This window comes from Thermobia domestica, chromosome 6 (genome assembly GCF_964235325.1).
Source record: "Thermobia domestica chromosome 6, izTheDome1.hap1.1, whole genome shotgun sequence".
In the NCBI taxonomy this organism is placed as follows: Eukaryota; Metazoa; Arthropoda; class Insecta; order Zygentoma; family Lepismatidae; genus Thermobia; species Thermobia domestica.
This window is the reverse complement of record NC_137459.1, coordinates 229,333,903-229,360,390: the sequence shown is the minus strand read 5'-3', so window position 1 is coordinate 229,360,390 and position 26,488 is coordinate 229,333,903. Positions and strand designations below refer to the sequence as shown.

The window sequence follows — 26,488 nt, the reverse complement described above, 5'->3', positions numbered from 1 at the left end:
GCGAAATTAGTGCAAAATATTTTTTTTGGTAATTTTCCTGGATTTTATGTTTTTCATTTATTAGTGGGCACTAATTACGTTGTAGCACGTCGAATTAATGAATTTCGTTGGGCACTTTGGTGCAAATAACCTTACAGGAAGAAGCCAGTTAGTTCCAAAGATCAGGGCTAAAGTAAATAATATTTGGGTTGTAATTTAAGGTGTCATGATAGTTTAGGGGTAACGTAATGGCGTTAAGAATAATTCACGTATCTTCCATAGGTTCAAATCCTGTTCACGACAGACTTCTTTTTTTAAAAACTGATTGTGAAGAATCGACTTCTTAAACAGGATTAGCATTACGTGAGAATGAGCAAGCAAACACCTGTATCATGATAGAGACGATTTACGAATGTTGCTTTGGAAGGGGCAAGATAATCACCAGGACATTCCAAGCACATCATTGATCTGCAGTATACACTTTTCGTGTTATTATTCTCAGAAATAAAAACTACACAATTTATAAAACACAGTTTAGGTAAAGCAATCGATTGTGTAGTTGTAAACTTTTAGACTTCCAAATGGATAATCTTGGTTCGATTCCTCGTCAGGTAATATGATATTTTCGCATAAATTAAATGCTGCAAATATAGATTCATCTTTTATTGGAGAACTTATAGGCATCAATGGCGATAATTCCAATACACAGTGTGTGAATTCTACACCATATAGTGCAGTGACAGGTACGTTTCATATTTATATTCGTCCGTCTCTCTCTCTCTTTCTTGACATTTCCCTATCGTCTTTGCATCTTTCACTTCTCTCCTCCTCTCTCTCTCTGTCTCTCACACACTTCATGCGCATGTGCGTGTTTCAAAGTTAAAACGGAGCAAGAGCCCGATATACCTGGTCTGGAAAATCTAATTAACTAGGAACTTCGGCGTTGTGTTTTTCGTGCTCTGGATATAACATTTCCAGTAATGGTCTTCTCTGATAGAAATACCGTATAAACGCAATGGAATAAGTAAAATCTCTTTCTCACCCTCTAGGTTACCGAGTCTAAGTCGAATTACCGAGTCACTACGGATTTGAATCCACGACCCAGTGGTGGTCTATAACCTAACTAACATCATCCGACTGACACGATGAACCGTTTGAGCTCTAGCCTGTTCATTCTATCTGTGCAAATTACGTAATATCCGCAAGAGAGGAAATCGATACTGGATGTTTGGAACAGATAAATCTTCGGAAAAGTCTGGAAAATGGTAACCTCTTTGGTTATTTGAAAGCAAAATTCTATTTATGCTATCAGGACACAAAATTTGTTTCCATCCTATTGTTGAATGTGTTTTTTCACGTTAAAATTTGAAACACGAGGAACATAAAGTTTCCTTTCGAACATTTGTAACTTTTTATTACGATACAGTTTGGCCTTTTAATATATTGTATATCTGATAGAAATTTAGCAGTAAAAAGCACTTGTTCAATTTTCTCTTTCTCTCTGTCTTTCTTTCTTTTTTTTGTTCATTTTTCATTAGTAGTCTGAAATGGAGGATATGACCAGCGATACCTACTGGGTTTACTAGAATGTATTTTCGATCGGTACGTCCAAAGAACATTACTGAATTTCTAATTGAACCACGCGGAAACAAAGCATGTGTGTTAAACTTTTGACATTATCCTAGATGTGTCTCGGAGATCTATAGCTCTACTGGAAATTGAGTGTGCTATCCTGTATGAAAGTAGCTTAATGACTGCTAAAAGCATCCTCTATATATTCGAATAGTTCTGAAAAAGTGTATAAACAAACGTTATTTCCACATTACTGTCGGATTTCTGGAAACGGAAGTTTATAATGTTAGGTTATTTTCTTACTACGTTTGAATTCCAAATTTTCATCTGTTCTTCGTTTTCGTTTCCTCCTCTCTCTCTCTCTCTCTCTCTCTCTCTCTGTCTGGCTCATTTCTGAATCCCTGTATAATAGACGTACATTGGTTTCAATTTTTATTTTGTGTGCTTCAGTTTCTCCAGTGGAGTATTTAGGGGGTTTCCGGGCTTAAGCCTCCTGAAATCTTACTTACTATATTAATGTATACCAAATATCTTGCAGAATTTTCACATTTTCAGGCAAAGCCCTCCCCGAAAGTTAGCAAAGCCCCCCGGAAACAAAATTGTAAATACGCCACTGAGTTTCTCATGAATCACATCAACATCTACATCAACTTATGAATCTTGTTTTGTCTCGGTTTTGTTATTTCACTTTATCGAAACTAATACATGAGTAGTTTGAAATTAGACTTGCGTTCTTGTTGTTAGCTAAATTTAGTATGGGTGAGAAGAAGGGAGGAGAGAAAGGGGGTCTCTTTACCTCACACGATTATGGGATAAGAAGGTGTATATTGGGTGTCACATTTTTTTGATGCGAAGTGTACAAGTACCGTAATACTAGAAGTAAAGGAAGAGATGGACCTGGGAGTGAGTCGGAGTTTGTTATACATTCCTGTGAGGAAAGGCGTAAGAATGCTGTGAAATTGGCGGTAACTTCTAGTTTAAGACATCGAGTCCCGGTGATTCATTTAACTTCCCGCAAAAGTAGCTTGCTTGACTTTTCTTTCTGTAAAGAGCATATTGAGGATGTTACGAGTCTCCGGAGTGAAAGTACTGGTAGGATGCTGGAAGCAATGGTCAGAGGGTTGGGTTGGAGCGCTGGAATATAGGTTCCAGTATGCATCGTACAGAGCTGAGAGTTCGCGATCATGCTCTTGAACTACTACGTTAGCAAAGGTGACCTTGGAAATAAGGTTTGGTTTACCTCTTCACCTTCCACAGATAACTGTATGTAAAGAGTGAACTTCATGCTGAAGCATCGTTGTTTTGCCTCTCGTGAGGAAGCCTTGATCTTTTTAATGATGTAAATTGAGTAAGAGTTCCTTAATTTCCTTAATACGAAGAAGTACATCTACTTTTTTGAGCAAGTTCGTTATAGTGGTCACATAAAAAGTTATGGTAATAATTATATTGCTCTTTTTAAACCGGCAACGGTCGACACATGAGCACAGCGCTCACTCTGGCATATGTTTTCGTTTCAAATCCGACCTAGTGAGGTCACAAACTTGAGGCGCCTTCTAGCTGTCTCTTGATATGTCTTGCGTATAAGAATGAAGTGTAACCTTTTCATTCTCTTCCATTGGAAGAGCACTGGCCTTAAAAATGTGACAATGCGTAATTTGTGAGCGCCACGCTCACCTGTCGACCGACGGCGTGAGTGATTTTCTGAGATGATGGACAATAACAAGGAGCAGATTCAGCTATGGCTTGCTAAATAAAGAAACAAACTTTACGATATGCTGCCTCTGAAGTGCCAATCTGTAGGAAACACACTGTCAGCATCTGCTGGAAGTGTAATGTGGACATCAAGACTGTGATGAGACTTGGAAAAAAATTGTGTCTTATTGAAATACCTACTGTAGTACCAAGAGACATAAGTAGAGTGTTTACACTAAGATATTTCTATCTTTAATTTGATAAACATTTTCCAACTCAAAATATGTATAGTATGAACATATGAAGAGCATATACTGAAAACACGCTATAATTATATATATTTTTTTAAGAAAATGTAATCCTTATGTGATAATGATAAAAATGTAATATTATATGATAATGATAATTAACTAATTGTACTGTTCATGGGATAACAGAAATTGATTTCATAAAAACTTTGATTATATATATATATATATATATATATATATATATATATATAATTTATAATAAGAAATGGTTTTGTATAAACGCATTATAATTTTATTTGCGATTTTATTTTATTAGTAATAATAATAATAATAATAATAATAATAATAATAATAATAATAAATCACAAAATGTCAGCATATAGAAATGTGTTCAAAATAAATCCCATGTAAAGTCACAAATAGACATAGAGACGATTATATTGTAAGTGAGCGCCGCACTCCCCTGTCGAAGACTCGCGTCACAAACCAACACTCGACCGTTCCCGGGTAAAGAAGAGAAAATCTGTATTTGCTGTGCTGTTTACAGATAGACCGAAAGGACGGTTTAATGTGATGTAACAACCATGGGAACATACTTTTCTTGTGAGATTTAAAGTGCATTAAATAGTTCCAACTATTAGTAATAAGCAACTCTAGATCCTCGTCAGTTAAAATGCTGTTATTGAGTGACCAAACAAAGGATGACTTTAAGTACTTACGGATGGGTAAATCAATGGTGCAAACCACAGCACAGTGATCAGAAAAGTATACCGGTTGAAGGTTTATGGAGCGCACAAAATTAATTAGAGTGGTACTGACATAGATCCTATCCAAATATGAGAATCCATTTCGTTGAAAACAACTGTGCCCTGGGGCGTTGCTTTTATAATGACGCCATAAGTTAACTAACTTAAAGTCTTGAACCAATTTACGCAATGTGGGAGAACTATTGTAACCTAAACTTGAATCTATAGGATCTAACACTGTGTTGTAGCCTCGTGCACATATAAAATATCAGGCACCAGAATATAACTCCGTTGGAACGTCGATGAGATAGAAGGAGTTTCGCTCAGCACGTTTATTATTCCCAGACGGCGATTATAAATTACAAAGTGTATGTTTTGATAATTGGTTGTGATAATACGACCTGACGGAAATTTTGTAAAGGCGGTTAATGAGATATTTTTGCGATATATAATAGCTGTTCCAGAACCAGTTTTTGAAGAATTGACTTCCCACAAATGATTAAAAAGAAAGGAGAAATTGTCAAAATTGCATTCTTGAAGGAAGATTATATGCAGAGTCGATTTTTATGTAATTGGCTAGCGCTTTTTGCTTGGTAAATCTAGAAATGCCGTTGATATTAATAGTGGCTATACGCGTGGCATACATATTTAGTGGAAACAGAAAAATTAAAAAAAAACACCAAAAAAACACGACGCAAGGAAATAACACAATACACTTGAAAAAACAAAGACGGGTGAAAACACTCGCACACATTCCCATTCTATACTGGCAGATGATATGCCACTTGTCTGGAGAGACAGCACTATTATTTGCCTTAGCACTTGTTTCACAATGATGGGGATCTACTCGTGACTTCGTGAAAGAATACACACAATTGTTGTTTACGGGGGGAGCACTCTTAGTTTTTTGAAGTTTATTGGCTCTACTGGATTTATCACGAGGTGAAGACTGAGATCGACCTTTGAGATTCCTCTTCTCGGGTAGAGAGGGAAACTGGGATGCTTCTGTAAATGGTGAATATACATCGAAAGAATCACTCACTTCCTGGTAAGAGTCATCAATGACCGCTAACAGTGGAATACTTACCGTGATTACAGGTAGCGTATACATCTCCGATGCTGAAGATGCTGAAACAGTAATACTCTGTTGTGGAAAATCCTAAGTAATAGGGCTATGGTAATGGAACTGGATGAGTCACTCTGCGTTGTATTGGAAGCAAGGGTCTGCTGGGAGGCCATAGCAGTGTAACTGCTGTAAGACATAGCTGTAGAACCGGAGGACATCCTGCTTACAAGTATGTTCAGTTTCATTGAGTGCCTTAGGAAAAGCAGGTTCAGAAGTTGCAGTGAAGGTGGAAGGTTCTCCTGTGAAGTTGGAGGACATTTCTTACTTAATACGGGAAACTAGTAAACAAATGAACGTTCGGTAGAGTATTAACTTTGTTCAAAGTGCCGGGCATGGGAGGGGCTCTGGATGGTGGTACATTGAATACTGAAGCTGGTACGGCTGGAGGTATAAGGCGCTTTGTATATTCCATCAAAAAGTGATTGGGTGAGTCACAAACGGCGCATGTTTTAACTTGACCTCCATACGCTAACCACAAAAGTAAACCCCAAATAGTCACATAAGGAGGCATGAGGCGCTTAATGCACATACGTATTATCTTTCTCTGAGTTCTTACTTCATATATGTGTCCAGTAGAATACATTTCGTCTGCAATTGATTTAATTTCACCGTACTGGGATAGCACACGGGAAATATGATGATCTTCCAACTTGGTGGGTACCAAATGTAAACGGACAGTCATGATATTGGAGCTGGCAGAATCGGTAAAATGTTATAGGTAACAAGATCATCTGAATAACTAACCTTTCCATTCACTGGAATCAGAATTTGTTCACAAAGCACTTGCGATATTAACTTAAGATATAACTGTTTGCGACTATAATCAAACTCAATACTGACAACTTGATCAGGAAGTAGATGCAAAGTATTGCGGATTCATTCATGCAAGACTAATGTATTAGGCTTGTTCACAATATCTTAGAATGACAAACATAAAGCATTCACTTGGATAACAGACATAATGCACTTAGAAGGTAAACCTGTGCTTCACACTAGAAAATATGATAAAAAGAGTAAATAGAACACTAACTACTTGATAGTAGAAAATACTCCACTTGACAATGCAGATTGAGTTGAAGCAACTTATCACATCCAATACTTCCACTTGAACACCTACCGGGACAACGAGGTGAACGGCACGGCGTCTGCCGAGCAACTGCCGCCACTGAGCGAAAGCGGCCTCTTTGGAAGCATATTATTAGTTCAGCCACTTGTACCAAGTTCTGCTGTTCGGAAGATTTGGAAACAAAATAACTGTCCAATCTTTTTGATTTAAGCTTTTCACATGCTATGTGGTCTTCGTTATCTGCTTCTCCCCATGCGCTATATCAATGTAACACTTACACAGTTTACACTCAGCTTTATCTAATTTCTTTCTTGTTTTATAAATAATCATTCCACTATTTGTCCTGAAAAGAACACTTGCCTTGGGCATGATCGAAATACTTTATACACCAGACACCAGCAATGTAGAAATAGAATATTGACTTCACTCTACACCGGCAAAGAAATTTAATTGCACATATATGTATAGTATGTCCACTGGACTGGATAAAACACTTGATTGTAAAATTATGCCTCAGAAGACGGCAGACAGGACGAAATCGTTTAAATGCAGCGACTAAGAGCAGTATCAACATTGTTGATTGAAATCCCAAAAAATGAAGCAGTTCGGCGCTGCGGATTGAAGTATAAGTGTAAAATCACTCACATTAACGAGTTATTAACAAACATTCCCTCAAACAACTAAAATAAAATACTTAGACGCAGTAGAAATGAAAAAAAAGTAATCTGTATATTCCTTGCATAAACGTAAGTTTTGGTGTTATTTCTCGTCATTTAAAAAAAAAAAAAAAACTTTGGGCCGTTTGTGCGGACTGAAGATCCGAAGTGTGATTATTTTCGTTATTGTCCCATTGATTAGCACGCAAATACGCAACTTTTGAACCCTTTTAGAATTCTATACTCAAAAAATTTAATTGTTTCGCATAAATTTAAATTTTGGTGTTTTCAGTCACTTTTTTTCTTCAAAATTTTGGCCGTTTGCGCGAACTGAAGATCCAAAGTGTGGATTTTTCGTTATTATTTTATCAATTAGCTCCAAGTATGCAACTTTAGGCCCTATTAGAATTTGCTACTCGAAAATTTGTTTTTTTTTCGCTCCACGCTACAGGTTATGTAATGTATATATTGCATTATCTGTAATATGGTAATACGAGATATCTTAAAATCATTTTTGAGCATTTCATTAGAACCTATTTAGTAATTTTATGTGTGTGTCAAAAGTATTAAACATGCCTTCATATATGCATAAACCAACTTTTACAAGTTTATAATAGTATCAGGCAATAATTATACTTACTCTAAGTCAGAAAGCAAGTGTTTTATATATGGCTTCGAATCTTTGAACACATCATTTCCTATGTCACTGATTTGAGCAACAATGGTGTGTCGCCAGTAATTAATGGAGTCAAATGTTGCATTCCAGCCAGATTCAAGTGAATTGTGTATTAACGCCTAAAAATAAATAAAAAATATAACATTAAAATTATGTAATTGCATGAGAGGATGAATCATATTAACAAAAAATGGTTCCTTACAAATATATACTCCTGCGGGAAAACTAAACATTATCCAGACGTATCGGAGGAACAAGCTAGTTCCGTCTTTAATGATAAGGAAATACGGATAAAAGAAATTTGATATGGGAAGAGGAATACATACAATCAAATGAGCGTAACGTAAAATGGGTACTACAAAGAATGAGCAGAGCACAGTGGAACAGAGATGTTTTCTTAACACTCCTTCACCCTCAACCTCAATTGACGCCCCTCACCCTCCATCACACTCACCCTCCATTGACGCCCTCCCCTCACCCTCTCTCACACTCACCCTCCATTGACGACCTCACACTCACCCTCCCTCACACTCACCTTCCATTGACGCCCTCAACTTCACCCTCACTCACACTCACCCTCCATTGACACCCTCATCCTCTCTCACACTCACCCTCCATTAACGCCCTCACCCTCCATTAACGCCCTCACCCTCGCCCTTGCTCACACCCACAGTCAAATGACGCCCTCACACTTACCCTCAAGCAACTAAATTAATCAGGACACGATAAACTTAAATGTGCCCAATATAGTACGTGTAAAAGAGTACGTACGTGTAATTCCCCTCTAAGCTGTGGAATTCCCAAAAAGAGATTTAAAAAAGTTACTTTTTATGGTAAATTGGTGTTCCAAGTTTTATCTTCCTAACTTCAGAAATCTGGGAGATAGAGTTCCTTGAAAAAAATACCATTTACTCTTTTAGGATACACGTTTCCGAAAATCCTTCCTTATCCCTTGTTCTTGTGACAAAAGGAGCATTTTATGTAAATTGCACATTCTTCCCTATAGAAATATGGTCTGGCTGATAATGAGTCACTCACTTCTACTGTTCTATATAATAGCATAGTATTGTTATTTTTACTGAAGATTTGAAAATAAAATGCTGCATCTGAAATCCCAGAAAAATGCTAGACAAAAAGTACGTATGACAAACAAGCGGGGATGAAGGAGGGCGGAAAGTATTTAGGAATTACGAAGGGGGAGCGCCATGTAAAACGATAGGAACCACTGGGCTCTAGGATAAATTTGTTAAGATTATTTTTTTTTCAAAGTGATTAGCGGTTAACAGGAGATATCTCTCGTATCAGTACGAATAGCGTACGCGCCTTTGGCGCGGGAGACACGGGTTCGATTTCCGACGGGACCTCATGTGGTTCGGATCCCATGTTACGCTGAACGGGATGCTAACTCAAATGAAAAGAATGAAAATAATAGGCGAGGAAAAAGCCTCATTGAATTCGATTGATTTATTTTAAAGTGAAGAACAGAGCTAACTGGCTTTGTGTTGTAACACCAGGTGCTAGTCATTTTATCTTAATTAAATCTTTCTTTTTTTAACGTGTAGTTAACCTTTCATTTTTTACCATGTAACAGGGCCGGCCCGAGGGGCTGTCAAACCGTGCCATCGCCCAGGGCGGCAAGTTTAATGGGCGGCAACATTTGAAAAAAAAAGACTACTATCAAAATAGAATATTTCGTAATAGGCCCACATGGAAAAATAAAATTGTGTTTACTTGAGAATGTAATTGAACTTATTTCACTCACATTCAGGAAAATACTCACTCAGGAAATTCAGTGCATTCCTCCCTCATTTTTAATTATCAAACTACTAGCCAAAGGTACACTATGTGATCAAAAGTATTCGGACCCCCCAAAAAACACACGTTTTTCATATTATATGCATTGCGCTGCCCGCTACTGCCAGGTACTCCATATCAGCGACCTCAGTAGTCATTAGACATCGTGAGAGAGCACATTGGGGCGCTACGCGCTACTCACGGACTTCGAACGTGGTCAGGTGATTTGGTGTCACTTGTGTCAGAAATCTGTAGGCGAGATTTCTACATTCCTAAACATACCTAGGTCCACTGTTTCTGATGTGATAGTGAAGTGGAAACGTGAAGGGACACGTATAGCACAAAAGCGTGCAGGCCGACCTCGTCTGTTGACTGACAGAGACCGCCGACAGTTGAAGAGGGTCGTAATGGGTAATAGACAGACATTTATCCAGACCATAACACAGAAATTTCAAACTACATCAGAGTCCACTCCAAGTACTATGACAGTTAGGCAGGAGTTGAGAAACCTTGGATTTCATGGTCGAGCGGGTACCCATAAGCAACACATCACGCAGGTAAATGCCAAACGACGCCTCGCTAGGTGTATGGAGCGTAAACATTGGACGATTGAACAGTGGAAAAACATTGTGTGGAGTGACGGATCACGGGTACACAATGTGGCGATCCGATGGCAGGAAGTGGCTATGGCGAATGCCCGGTGAACGTCATCTGCCAGCGTGTGTAGTGCCAACAGTAAAATTCGGAGGTGGTGGTGTTATGTTGTGGTCGTGTTTTTCTTCGAGGGGGCTTGCAGCACTTGTTTTGCGTGGCACTCTCACAGCGCAGGACTAGATTGATGTTTTAAGCACCTTCTTGCTTTCCACTGCTGAAGAACAATTCGGGGATGGCGATTGCATCTTTCAACACGATCGAGCACCTGTTCATAATGGACGGCCTGTGGCGGAGTGGTTACACGACAATAACATTCCTGTAATGGACTGCCCTGCACAGAGTCCTGACTTGAATCATATAAAACACCTTTAGGATGTTTTGGAACGCCGACTTCGTGCCAGGCCTCACCGACCTACATCAATACCTCTCATCAGTTCAGTACTCCGTGAAGAATGGGCTGCCATTCCCCAAGAAACCTTCCAGCACCAGATTGAACGTATGCCTGCGAGAGCGGAAGCTGTCATCAAGGCTAAGGTTGGACTAACACCATATTGAATTCCAGCATTACCGATGGAGGGCGCCTCGAACTTTTAAGTCATTTTCAACCAGGTGTCCGGATACTTTTGATCACATAGTGTACTTTGTTCAATATTTCCGTTGCAGTAGCCTAGACAAGATTTGCAGCTAGTGTGGACAATTTTATCAAGGTGTCTTTTATACTTTTTCTATTCAGCGATCTCTAACGCTTTACTCCAAGTATGGAAAAGGTACACTCCAACTTGAGACAGGCCTACAGTCTACAGCAAGGCTCCACATTTTATTGACCTTCGACACGTGGTTAAGATAGTTATATGGTCGCAAACAAGGTGCATGGAGTTTTCGATATGACGAAGTGTGGTCTTACAATTGACGCAGAACATCAGAAAATGTTAAATGCCGATGTACTACATTGGAAGAACGTAATAGAGTGACTAGTAGCAGTAATACAGTTTTTAGGTGAACAATATCTCCAGTTACACGGAACATCAGATAAACTTTACACAAGTAATAATAGTAATTTTCTGAAGCTGGTAGAACTCTTTGCAAAGTTTGACAGCGTCATGGCCGAACACATTAAAAGAACCATGGTAGGACAGAAAAATGCCACCATTGCTTAGGAAAATATGTCAAGTTATTCAAATTCGTAGTAAACAAATAAAAAGTAAAATACTGTCTTTGTTGAGAGCTTCAAAATATAATGAAATGAAATATTCAGTTTAACGTCCCACGATTATGCTCCGAAACTAAGAGATACGATGATGATGAGAAATGAATCAAATGGTGGAATGAAAGAAGTGGAAGGGAACGGAAGAACCCTTACCCTCACACTCAATTGATGCCCTCATCCTCACTCTCACACTCAATTGACGCCCTCACCCTCACCTCCCTCACACTCACCCTCAACTGACACCCTCACCCTCCCTCACAGTCACCCACCATTGACGCCCTCACACTCACCCTCCCTCACCTTCACCCTCCATTGACGCCCTCACATTCACCCTCCCTCACACTCACCCTCCATTGACGCCCTCACACTCACCCTCAATTACTTGATCGCCCTCACCCTCCAACGCCCTCATCTTCAACTACTAAAATGAGGGTGAGGTGAGGGTGAGGGCAGCCCACTTGAGGGCAAAATGAGGGAGGATGACCATCTCTGCAGTGGAAGAAAGTAAGAGTTTAGTTAAATAAAAAATAAAGTGGTACATCACTTTTGCCAGAAACAAAGTACACATCAAAGGTAGGTTGTCAGATTTTTCAATGTTGCAAGAATCCAGATTTAAAGCAGATTTATATTTATGAAGAAAGACAGTCTTTAATCTCTCGTTTTTTTTTCTTTTTTCTTTTTCTTGAACCTATTGCATTAAACTTTTTTTATTTTATGTGTATGTTGCATTTCGCCTTCCTCTTTGGGGCTGTATCTTTGAATGTTCTCAATATGGACTACCAGTGTTTCTGCAGTACCCTTTCTCTCGCATATGAAACAAGCCCACGGAAAAAAAATCTTCCGAAATCAACATTGTTTATAAATATTTTTTTTTTAAATCCAAAACAGGATAATAATGGAACCGTGAACATAATATTTTGTTTTCAACTGTGGATTTTAGGTTCGCAATTCGTATAATCTTCCTTTCTAATCGAATTTGAAAGGAAATGAAATGAAATGAAATCTCTGAGTTTTACGTCCCACGGTTATGCCGGTTAGGCTAAAGGAGACGGTGAAGATGAGAAATGAATGAAATTGTGGAATGAAGAAAGTGGGAGGAAACGGGAGAACCCCGAGAAAACCTACGCACACGGTGTTTGTCCACCACAAAGTTCACTTGGCGGGGGCTTTGATCGAACCCGGGACCCCAAGCACCAGAGGTGAACGCTCTACCACTGCGCCACCGCGGCCCCTCAAATTTGAAAGGAAATAAGTTGCCAAAAGTTATTCGAAGAAATGTTTTAGTCTGGGAAGGGAAAGAGGAACGCACTTGAAAATGACTTCCCACAGGGTTTGCACACATAAAAATATGATTGATAGACTATTCACCCAAACCCGTCGACCATTCCATATGCCTTCGAAGATCTTCTTTAGACTTTTGTGTAAAGTAGTTTTTGCTCCACACTCGCTCTTGTTTTTCTGATACGATTATCAGTTTGCGATGAAACTTTTGGACTTGCAGCTCTTGCAATGAATAAAAGTATTTCTCTAATAATTCACATTCGATTTTACATCTTGGTAACTTATAAAAAATAGTTTGTACCCGTGAAATGATTTGGATTGGAATGATCGTAAATGTTTACATAGTTAGGTGTCTGCATATGCGAACTCACTTAACGTGGGGATTTACTTTCTTGAAATATGATACCATTTAATATTATACTTGGTAGACAACTAGAACTAACAGAACACGCTGCACTTAATTGCACTGCCAGATTTGAATTATCTGAATTCACACTGAATGCACAAAAATCTTCCACGCTACCTATCACGAGTCCAGAAAACGTATAATAAAAAGTTTGTTCTGTTCCTCGCAGTTTTATTCTGCAATTAAACGTGGTGGCCCCCATTTGAAACCACAATGAAACTAATTTTCCCTTATTACAGTATCATCTATCACGAATATAGAAATTGCAACAAAAAGTGGGAGTCCCTATTTAACTTTCAAAGTTGCCCTAGCTTCACTCGCAGGGGCAATGGGAGACTAATTTCGTTGTAGATAAATTTATCCCTGTAAAATATTAACATTTATTTCGGATCCTTTTTTCGTCCGATGATTATTTCTCCAGATATTTTGCAGTATCAAGTTAAAGAACTCATTCTATACATATATGCATTACACACACACACACACACACACATACATATATATATATATATATATATATATATATATATATATATATATATATATATATATATATATATATATATATATATATATATTGTAACCTACAGTGATTATATCCCGAACAACTTATTCGACAGAGTAAATAAATTTAAACAAATTATTCTATAAGTGTTGATGATTGATTGTACCTATTTTGGTAATGTTGAGAAATCAGGTGTGAAGTTGACCCACTACCATGTGTGGGAGAGTTTCTCATAATAAGCGTAAACAAATTATGAGACTGAATGAACACGTAGGAACAACTTTTTACTTAATTATTGCTAGCACCTAATGTTAGAATTTCAAATATTTGGCAGGAACAATTTTGCAAAGCCTTCTTTATGCTAAGCTGATATTGAAAATACAATCGAAAAACAACCTAAAGCCAAACTTTAACAGAATTTTGTGACTTTCAGTCCAGGCTCATAATTATTTTTTTTTAATTTTCTTTTTTTCCTTTCTTTTCCCTTTTTAAAGACAATATAAGCTTAGAACTTATTTGGCTTCAAGACAAATTGAGATATAATACTTAATGTTTGTATTTGCTCATTTGATAGCATTTAAAATGAAACGAAGAAATTCATATGCATATTTATTTTCTACTCTACATTTTTAAAGGAGGTTCAATATATTATATATATATATATATATATATATATATATATATATATATATATATATATATATATATATATATATATATATATATATTAGTTTCAAAGTTCAAGCTCCAATCTGAGTAGACAACTTTCTGCATCTTCAAAAATTTAAAATTTTATGATATAGCACAGCATGTAGTTTTTCTTCTCATAGCTTTTAATATTTTCACAAAATTTACCCTCATCAACAATACTTTGAAATTCATTTTTTCATTGCCTCGTCCAAGTCTTTGACGACAAAGAAGGAGTTTTAGAAAAAAATAATCCACTTTTAATACACCGTTCCCTGTATGTTTTGAAAATTCGAGCTGTTGTAATTTAATTTGACACATAAGTTTCCCCTGTTACGTGTTTATCTCAAATATGTATGTGAAATATAAGTAAAGTTGAAGTCCTTTGAGGAATTAAATAATGTCCTCAATCTACATGTACAGTACAAATGCAACATAAATTTAATTGAAACTTTGTAATCAGTCAAGAAAAGAAAACAACATAATACTATTAATCACCGCCTGTGTGTTCAGCAATTTTATGATTCATGATGATGCTGTGAGAATATCTGCACGGAATCATAGAATAAAAAAGATAAATCTTAATTAAATCTAATATTGTAGTAATTCAACATTTCTACCAGTGATTACATCTTCGGTACATCTTGTCGTATCTTTTAAGTAAGAAATTATATTAGTATAAGCACTTAGAAACCCTGTTTTGTTATATTACTATGATATAGTTTTTAATTATTTTTAATCTTATCTGAGAAACGATAACCTAAATATAAAACTATACCATAATATCACTCTTCAATTGAGGCCTCCATGTAAGTTTTGATGTAACAAGTCTCGAGTTATTTAACTTCAAATAGAATCCTACGTCTGAAATAGAGACTCTACCATATTCCCTCCAAATGTTGAAAACTGCATTTCTGGAATCTGGAATATTTCCGATCATCTGCAAGTTTTCTGTGGCATCTGTAAATATAATATTGAAAGAAATATGAAATATCTGGTACGGATACAAAATAAATATATCCCTGTAGAATTGTTATGGCTGTAATATCAATTCTAGTGTGCCATGCGTAAACAATAACGCACTAGTTTATCGGAACTAGTTGTTCCGCCAAAGCCTTCTGCTCATTTTACACTATAAGTTAACCCATTAACACTCACCCAGCGATCATACTAGAAATAACACCTCCGACACAGATAGGGTCATTTCTGACCCACCAATATTTTCATTGTTTTCAAGGAAAACAATAGTATTATTATTATATTTCCAATTAATGTATAGCTTGATATTAGTGATGATATTAGTGAGAGTATTGGTCTTCTAGCAGGTAAAAATTGGGGGGCACCCAGAATCCAGATTATGATAGCTTACTATAAACTTTCAAAAATATTATCTTCAATTATTTATTGTCATTCAGAAAACTTAGAGGACTAGGATCCCCAGTCCTGGCTAGACCCGCCCCTGTTGGTCTTAGTCTATTTATCAAAGTATATACTACTAGCTCCAGTTCGATATATACTCTGAGAGGCAGTGTTACCAGTTCGTGAAGGGAAATTTCCTTTAAATCAATTTTAAAATATGATTCCAAGTTTCCAGCAAATAAATAATACAAACAAAGACACCCAGATATACATACATACATACATACACAACACCACAACACACACACAAACACACGCACACACACACACACATACACACACACACACACACACACACACATATATATATATATATATATATATATATATATATATATATATATGTTGTACCATTTGTTTCCTTGGTACATACTGAAAGGAAATATCCCGCATTTCCGCCAGTTATGTGAATTTCCCGTTTGGTGGGAATTTTTGCCACCTGGCAAGAGTGCTGACATGTTGGAGCATGCTAAGGGAATGAGCAAGAAGTAGAAATGATCATGCAGAGTGAGAAAAAAATGTAATAAATCGAAGGGTGTGAGGTAGACAAGATATATCCTTCACGTAAACAGCGAAGACTGGCTCATTCAAGACCACTCAAAGACTTGTTTATTTGTGGTTGGCAACTAATGAATGCCAGGGTAATCGAAATGCTATTGAATGGTACATAGGTTAAAAGAAGCATACCTAGACCGATGACCGGAAAAAGGAAGAAGAAATAGGAAAAAAATAAACATTTATGCTCAAAAACTGACCAGATTTCCGTTAGGGGAGTGTTGATGGGCAAGCATTGATAGCATTACCATTAAAATATTTAATTTGCTTCTAGGGTTGAACCATGTCTTCCAGATCATAATTTCGTAATTTTCAAAGTATTTTTGTACTTTGTTTACAAAATAGGGCAATTATTTCTAAGCAATATTGCCATAACATTGATCTTACGTGTAGCTACTAAGCACCATTGCCCTATTATGGTAAAATATCATAAGAATACTCTCAGTAATTACCAACGGTTTCGTTGAAATATTTTCCTACACAGCAAGAAACCACAAACAAAAAAAAAAATAAAAAAGAACTTTCGCGGAATATAGGGGATAAAGCTTCTACAATGCTAAATTTGAGTTACCCTTTTGACGAAGATTAGAAGCATCTAAAGAAGCGACCCGCAAATCATGTATATGAATATTGTATGAAAGCAATATTGTCTATTAAAGGATCACTGAAGTCATAATTTCTGCGCATAACGCAATGGAATGCGATGTTGCTTGAGAGAAACACTGCCCAATAAAGGGTTAAAACTGTACTTAATTGAAACTTCTAACCATCTACATTTGCTTTTAATGTTCAAATATAGATACGAATACGGCTTGTTTTGTTTTGATGTGATTAAATTAGTTCAATGTAGTTTTTGACTTGCAACTAAATGTCGCAATAATTTTCAAACTGTCTCCATACTAGCGCCATTTCTTAGGTAAGGTGTAGGAGACAAAGTAGGTAGTGACAGGTATGAACCTGACTGTGGATTATAGAAGAATGACGAACAGACGGAAATTATTTTGTATTTTTATATAAAGGTAACCAGGAAAGTTCAGTCGCTTTTATAGAAATGAAAAAGTGAAATCTTTGAATTTTACGTCCCACGGTTATGCCGGTTAGGCTAAAGGAGACGGTGATGATGAGTAATGAATGAAATGGTGGAATGAAGAAAGTGGGAGGAAACGGGAGAACCCCGAGAAAACCCACAAACACAGTATTTGTCCACAACAAAGTTCACTTGGCGGGGGCTGGGATCGAACGCGGGACGCCAAGCACCACAGGTGAACGCTCCACCACTGAGCCACCGCGGCCCCGTTTTTATAGAGGCCTGTGTTCAGTTGACCCTCACACCGTGACTTGAATGGCGAATGGAGATAAGTGGAATGTATATATGGAGTGTATAATGGAATAAGATAATATGGAATGAATAAGATAATATGGAATGTATATCTAACATACCACCTGTTTGTGGCAGTTCAGTTACACCGTGAACTTGCGTAAGGACAGAGTGAACATGAGACCTCCACAGAGTGTCATAAGGGTGTGTAGGCTGTGCGAGTTCAAACTGAGATCAAACGCTGCTGGAGCGGGCGGAAGGTATTCCAGGCCTTTGGTGAGGGTGTTGTGACTACGCGGACAGTCCAGCGGTGGTGTACCAAGTTTAGGGACTGCGACAAAACAGTCGAAGACCAGGAAGACCAACCCATGTACAAAATGAAGATCAGCAGGCAGTAATTAAGGCGAACAGTTGCCAGATGTGTGAAGACGTGGGACTACAATTCTGTGTGGCTGGTGAAACCATTCGGCAGCATCTCTATCAACTTGTTAAGCACTACAAGTTGGGTTGATGGGTCCCAAATGATTTGAATCCGGTCCAGAAGGCAACGCTAGCAGAAACATGTGTTAGCTGTTTCGTTCGAGGAAGGAGCTATTTCTGGACAGGGTGTTGACATGTGATGAGAAGTGGATCCTGTTCCAAGCTCCACGGCGCCGTCATCATTAGATTGCATTCCATGAACCGGTTCCAAAACAGGCGAAACCAATACTGCACCAGAAGAAGGTCCTCCTGTGTGTTTGGTGGACTGCTCGCGGTATCGTGCATCCGGAACTGCTATCAGCAGATCAGAGCACCAATACAACTGTGTATTACTGTCTCCTTTAGCTTATCCAGCATAACCGTGGGACGTAAAACACAAAGATTTTATTTCGTTTCACAACTGTGTACTGTTAGACGTTGAGCTGTATTCAAGAAAAAAAAAACTCAACACTCTGGAGCCAACACTTCTCAATCGCAGAGGGGTCCTCCTGTTACAGGACAACTTTAAGTCCCACGTGACTAGGATGACGCGTGACATCATTGTACGCCTTGGATGGGAAACACTATTGCATCCGCCACACTCCCCAGACATTACATGTTCTGATTATAACCTCTTCATTCCTTGGACAATCATCGTTGAGGACGTCAGTTTTGATACCTACCAAAGTGCACTTGGTACTTTCTTCGCTTCACGGCTAACTAAGTTCTACTGCAATAGAATCCATGACTCTCCAGAATAATGGCAGAAAGTGGTCGATGCTGATGGAGATTATTTTTGATTTTTCAGGTACGTATTAGGTGACATATCAATGTTCCAAGATCGTGGGTGAGAAAGCGGCAAAACTTTCTTGGTTATCTTTACATTTTTAACTTTCTTTCTAATTGACATTAATATGTCTTTGTCCACTTGTATTGTTAGTTTAGAACAAAATATGCATTCTGTTGGTTTTCGAGGTTCGTATCCGAAGAATAAAAAGCTGGATGAGGACTTGGTGCTACTTGGTACGAAAATGTTAATTCGCAAAATAACTTGTGATGGCCAGTTTTCATGATCAGTGTGATGTTCCTGGATGGAAAATTTAAGACAATTCTGTATAGCTTTATTCACTTGTTCTACTAATCCAACCGAAGCGGGGTTGTATGCTGCGGAGTATTTGTAGGTAAAGTCGTAGTTCTGTACGAGTGGCTCCGTATATTGGATGTTGATCCAGTATAATGTAGTAAATGCTGCTAATTTTAAAATGATTTCATGTTTCAAAAATTTTTCTATGTTTTCGGTAATTATTCAATCAACTATCTGGGCAACTACATAGCGCGTAGCTAGTTCTGTTGCTACAAATATATACTTATTTCGTCCTTCTTCGTTCGAGAAATGTCCAAGCTCATCGAATACTCATGCTGGCCCAAAGTCTCCTACAGGACAATGCAATAGCTCGTCCTGTTTCTTCTCCGGTAGTATCTTTCATTTCTGACATTCAGAGCACTTACGTATTTTATGGGCAAGATAATTCTTCAGATGCAGTATGTAGGATTTCCTTATAGCGGTTTTATAGGATTTTGTGAATCCGAAATGCGCTGAAATGGTTTGCTCGCATAAAGTTTTAAACGACAAGTTAGCCAAAGACTTCGGTATACACAAAATATCTAAAAGTCCGTATTTGGGATGGATCAGTTTTCTGTAAAGTATACCGTCTTTAAGACAAAAACGTCCTGCCACTCGAACTGTAGAAAGTTTGTACGGCTCTTTTTCTTCCAACACGGAGATAATATCCTTACAGTTATCATCTTTACGCTGTTCCTTCGGTATATTGGGTGAAATATCGCTATCCTCCATTTGTGAAAACGAGATCAGAATGCATGCTAATCTTTGCTGTTTTCTTCATTATCTTCTTTATTCTGTTCTTCATTGAAAAATATACTTTGTTTACTCAAGCCTACTAATGATGTCGGCTGTGTGTTTAAAGCCTAGTAAATATTGTATGTTAAAGTCATAGTCGGTTAAAAATAGTTTATACCTGATATATTTCCACATCTAATTTACCTGGGTGTTCAATGTAGCTAGGCATTTGGCATCCACATAAAGATTATGTTTTCTGTTGTATATATATTAACAACCTCCTCGCGTCGTTCCTATAGTTTCGGGGATGAATGCGTTGTGACGCGGAGAAGTTGCTTCTACCCATTAACCGAAATGGGCAGGTTTCAATAAATCTAGTTACAAGCGAGAGGATAATTCAGTAAATCAAAGAAACACTCCACTTCATCTGTAAATCTCATGTATTTTGACCAATTAGAAAGTGTAACGTGCAAGACGTAGAGGATATGACCTAATGAATTCAGAACAAAATACTCAAGTGTCTAGGGATTTGACCACAAGTAACACTTATAGTTGAGGTGCACATACCTTAAGATGTTCTGGCTGCTTGGTGCGACGAATGTTCCAATCCTGGGCTCCTCTCTGTTGGTACGTTGGCAGTTCTTGGGACAATAAAAGGTCTTTAGTCCTTGGTGATGACCATGGAAATATATAGCTCTCACGTCGACCGAATATGTAAAACTACTCAGGCGTGTACTGGCAGTTCGGCTTTATAACGAATAGCCGACTAGAAGCCAACCATCGTAAGATGGTAGTTAGTAATATTCGTAACCGTCCAATCTTAATACTGCAAGTTCTCGTATCAAACTCTGATCTGGAATTCCGACCTCGTCGTTTCATGTCTCGACGTTGGTTACCTCAACTATTGGTCAAACTCTCGTTGCAAACCTTGTCACATCATGACCGAATTCCCAGACAGTCAAGCTTTGCGAATCTGAATATTATTCCATATCCAAATTGTGTTTGTGTTAGCAAAGTGGTTTCATTACATGTTTCTGAAATTCAGGCTTACATCAATTTTTCTCGATTTCTATTTACACCATACTGGGAGCTAGCGTCTCGACAGTATTTCATGAACATCAATACACAACCATGCGTAATTTGATTACATAAACAAACAATAACAAGCAATAACACGTGCCATTCCAACATATCACAATTTCACAACTTTCTTTGTAGTTTCTTAACTCAAACTTGACTTTATTTAAATTACAATTATGTAAATCACCAATAAATAAGCTATAATCATTTAATATTATTTTCCATGTATCTACAATATATATATATATATATATATATATATATATATATATATATATATATATATATATATATATATATATAGTTCCTTCTGCCAAGTACTAGCCTTTTGTTCCGATTTAGTCAACCTCTTGCTAGAATATGCGACTACTTTTCTCTGTCTGTTACTGAGCCATAACAAGCAAATATGCTCCCCGCCTATATCTTTCTACTGTCGGTATAAACTCTAATTTCTAGAAAATCATCGAAATGTGCTACAGAGGGGGCTCGGAATATGCCATTTATTTGTTCGAAAAGAATGTCATGTTCCTTTGTCCACTTGAATTTTGAGTTAGAAGACGCCAACTTTTGAAATTGTACTTTTTTGTAGTAGAATTTTTAATATGTGCCCTGAGAATCGAATATAATCCAATGAAAATTTTCAGAATCGTTGTGTGGCTGACTTTTTAAAGTCTCTTGTATTATTAGCTATTTTGGGTGATATTTTGATGAATTTCTCACTAACAAGGTAACCTAAGTTGTTCAGCTCGTGGTAGCACATTTTTTTTATATTTTTTAGGTGAGGCACGAAAGTAGTTTTTTCTAAGTTTCTTAAATAAAAGTTCTAAATCCGTGAATTGCTGCTGGAAGTCATAACTCCCGCACACGATATCATCCGCAAATGAAGTTATTCCGTTGGGTAGTCAGTCCAAAATTATTTTCTCAGCAATTGACAACTATTGGCTATATGTTCTGTAGCCGATAACACCTCAAACATTCGTGTGACTTTCTCGTATAATTGACCTGAATGACCATGTATCTGCAGCTTTGCGGATGAAGAAAATTTGATAATAACTAGCCAAAAGGCTATTTTTCTTTTTCAGAGCTTAAGACATCTTCTGTGGACTGAAAAAATACGGATAACTATAGTATAAGCATTACACTTCTGCAAATTGAGTAGAAATCGAAATTGTTCTGTGCCTGGTTTGTGGAGTACCAAAAGTATGGTTCTGTGGAAAACAACTTCATAGAGATGTGCACCAAATGATAGAAGTATGAAGTATTGTTTCCTTTCCTAACAGTATAAATCTACGCATATGTCCTACGTATTCTCCTGAGAAATTCATGAGACTGGAGAAATTATAACGACAGATGAAATAGGTTTAAGGGCATCCACGTGATATTATCAAATATTTCTTTTCTATATTAGTACAACGCGGAAAACTTGGGTCTACTATAATCTTTGCCTCCCTCAGTTCGCTGTTTCGTATCATGTGTACTGGATGTTTTTGATATTTCTTATTATTATTAAAACATAGCAATGATACCTATGTGCGTTCAAAAACGCAAAAACACCAGATAACTATCTTCCCATTTGTTTTGGAAACAACAAACTCATTTCACGTGTGGGAGAGAAAATGAGCAGAGCGAAATCAGGTGTTTACTCACGGTCAGTTCACAGTAGGAGTCCATTGTAAAAGATTTTGCTCGCTATCCCTTCATGTTGATGTAAAAACACACTTGCAAAACCCTACAAATATAAAGGACTGCGCTTCAAAAAAATTTAAGACACAGATGTTTCAATTTCCTCTTAGCATCTTTCTTCAGCAAAAGAGTCGGTTCATTGTATTCGAAAAAATGTTGGGGAGAAAGGATGAATTTATATTTTATGGAGAGGTAACATTTTAAGTAATATAAACAATACATATCGTTCCGACACTGTACTGAATCATTTATGTTAGCGGTATATCACTAGGTCTATCCTACCCTCATCCCAACTCAAGTTGTGAAGTGAAAAGGGACGAAGTGTTCAAGATAACTGCGCACTTGAGTTTCAGTTAAAAATAATAAAACTAGTGCGCAAATAAACAGTCTTTTGTGCGATCGTGTTTTACTTCTTGAATTTATTTTTGAACGCAGTAGAAATACGGACTGATTTATTACTCCAACCATCACTATCGCCCCAGCCATTAAAAGTTCGTTTATTGCATTTTCTCTTGAGAAACAAAATTAAGGTAAATTTGAGCAAGATGCTAGATTCTAAAGGCGTGTGAATAAAGTTAGATTCAGCACTAAGATGCAAGATGTGGCTTACTTATTGTTGGATGTGTCAGTTCCTAAAGAAAGCCGCCAAGAGTACTTGGAGTGGACTATTATATAATAAACGGAACTACTTCTCTGAAAGAAAGAGAGACTCTTGTAAAAGGAAAAAAGAACAAAATTCCCCTCTCTAGAACTTTTTTAAAAGAAAAAAGGTACCCAAGTTTTCCGTATCCAACCGAACACTGTTGCAACTAAAGCATACTGTAAATTTTTTTACTCTTGTCTTCAAGCTAAAATCGATAGAAAATATCTTCTAATTAGTATATACATTGTTCATATTTATAATAAGTAACAAGCAACAAACGCAAAGAACACATTTGCATACTCAGTGATTATCTGTGAATTATAAAAATACACTATAAAATAGATTTAAATTAAAAACTAAAATTGACATCCTGTATACCCTACTTGTTAATAATACGAAATAACCCACATATAACTTTTTTACCATGTATACAGATTTTTTTTAAAATAATGGAAACAGCAAAGGCCACAAACCGAGCAGCTGCATGTGGAGGGGCATAATGTTGCATGGGCATACAGACCTTCCGATATTTGAACGCAGTACACTCACCTGTCAATGTTATTGTGACACTGTACTCCTTCCCCAAATGTGTCTTTTAAAATCAATCGCCCCCAATTTATCCTTGATAGTTGACAATGCGCGTTCGCATCGAACAGTGCAGGTAACAAAACTCTTGGAAAGAGGGTATTCGGCGAATTGATTGAATTACCCCTTCCCTCGACTTAAATCCCATCGTGACATTTGGCATGCTATGGGGAGACATCTTGCAACACGTTCAGCTGCACCAAGGATCAACTACCAGTCATCAACAGCACTGGTGGAGGAATGGAGATCTATATGCAAACAACTCATTACCAACCTTGTAAGTAGCATGGGAGCACAGTGCAGAGCATTGCATCACTGCCTGTGGTGATCACAGAACCTTGTAAGGCCCACATAATACCTTATGTAATGTGTAAGGAAACATCATGATTACAATTTAAAACTGATTACAAACTGAACCCGTAATTTTATTAGGTGAATGTAAAATATACTCGCAGCACAAAACAAAACTATCTGGAATTGTCATGAAAAGAAAGAAAATATCGTTGCAACCAGATCAGTAAGTAAGTGAAGTACGTTTCTGACGTGAATTTCGGAAAATAGAAATTAATAAATCCATCTTTCCTTCAGCAGTGCGCAGAATCGATGTCTAGTGAACGAACACCTCCATGATAGCAGGGATAAAACGGTGTTAACCCAATAAGAAAAGAAAGCTAAATAAATTTTTATTAAAAGTTATATCAGTGTGTAAATACGGATATACACCAATGCTCGAAAACTTTATACACTATTACTCCTATATAGTCAACACGTATCAAGCAATCGTTCAGCTTTTATTTCAGAGAATAAAAATCCCGAACTCCTGAAAAACTATGTTACTAGAGTAAAGTGAGGAGTGTATTTATCTTACAGTTAACTGCTTTGATACCAAGTGGTCTAACTCCAAAATTGAAATTTTCCAGGAGTGAAAGTTGACGTTCAATATCTCATGAACATTCCATATTTTATTTATGTTCGGAACCAAAATCATAGCTATGTAGTTTAGAGTTTTATAATTTAATGTTTACAAAAATCCTTTTAAAAATGACTATTTATAGAACTAAAAGGTACCTATCTGTACTAGTTCTTGGTATCCAAGCTGTCCATTTATTGTAATATACTATGCAAACTAGTTTCGTCTCATTAATATGTGACGTGCAACAAATGTTACATTATATATCATGCGTAACTCGTGATATGCTGCAACACATTAAAGCCTCGAAATACTTGGGCAAGCGAATATTCCAGACGTTATGTAGCCCTATTGCGTTCATGGGAACGAAAACACAATAATTTTAACTATGCTAAATTACTATAGACCGCCAATTGCTAATTCAGAGAAATTATGAAGTCCACTTTACCCCAATAATTTTATACACACTAGATAATCTATTATTATTATTATTATTATTATTATTATTATTATTATTATTATTATTATTATTATTATTATTATTATTATTATTATTCTATTTGAAGTAAATCAAATATCACGACATTAATTATTAGTTTTAATTAACTGAATTGAGCTGAAAAATAAATCTTGATCCCGAAAGATTAACCATTAAGTTTATGCGTTCTGGACCTTTCTAAGGTAATAAATACTGGAATTGGTTTCAAGCCTGTTTCGGAATGAATACTTTATTCAAAATGATATTAAAATCTATAGAAATATTTTCGAGACATTCGAGTCGAGTGGAGATTTTTACGAGCAGTCTCGACTCGACTCATGTTTCGACTCGAAAATTCGAGTCGAAAAATACGTTTGTCTCGACTCGTCTCGAATTTTACAAAGTGTGTCTCGACTCGTGCGCATTCCTATCTGTCATAATGACACAGTGTTAATAATAAAAATATTATGACAAATTTTATTATAAGCTTACAAACAATAGAATTTCAAGAATGTGCAAAATGTGTATTCAATATCTGTATAATCAGAGGTGATATTTCTTGAAGTCGGTTCGTCAGATTAGATTAATGTTAACTAAATAGATGTGTGAAGTTTTCCTAAACCATCCGCCAAATTTGCGGCATGTTCCAAATTTTCTGTCGCGCATGTGCAGGATCAATTTCGAAATTGATGAACGCTTCGGGGATCTGCATACGTCCTGATGTAATTTCAAAGAATGTTTGAACACAGAATTATTCCATAATAGTTCAACACGTTATTGTAGAGAATGTTGAACTTTAAAGTAAGAACACACCTATTGGACTACTCAGATTCTTCTGACTCGTGTTTTACTGAGGAAGTTTAGAAAGCACAGATGACGATGAAGCACGCGAATAATCGGGAAATGGCTTTTACCATGCTTGTTTAACCTCCTGTCAAAATGTCAATATTTAGATCCTAGAGGTCAGGGCAGCTCTTTGAATCAACAGCAATAACAGTCAGAGTTGCGTGAAGACATAATTTATCGTCTGCTAATACTGCTTCTAGCAAGCTAAAAGCTGTTTATTTCCCTATAAACACCACAATACAGTATGTAGAAGAATATGTCAGTGTTTTGCAAAAATAATCCCGCGCCTTTTCAAGGTATTGATGGCAGTGTAGTTTTAAGAGATTGCAAGAATGATTTCATGAACTATTTGTACG

At 37.0% G+C, this 26,488-nt stretch overlaps 1 protein-coding gene across 2 annotated transcripts in view; it reads right to left on the bottom strand.

Annotated features, from left to right (window-relative positions):
• Apoltp (Apolipoprotein lipid transfer particle) overlaps positions 1-26,488 on the bottom strand; it is a 6,186,292-nt gene that overhangs the window by 869,875 nt on the left and 5,289,929 nt on the right. For both annotated transcript variants that reach the window (XM_081762641.1, XM_081762640.1), the window contains exons 54-55: positions 15,077-15,258; positions 7,729-7,883 (exon numbers count right to left, since the gene is read on the bottom strand). In XM_081762641.1, coding sequence (XP_081618767.1) covers positions 7,729-7,883; positions 15,077-15,258 — 337 coding nt within the window. The remainder of the gene's footprint in view (positions 1-7,728; positions 7,884-15,076; positions 15,259-26,488) is intronic.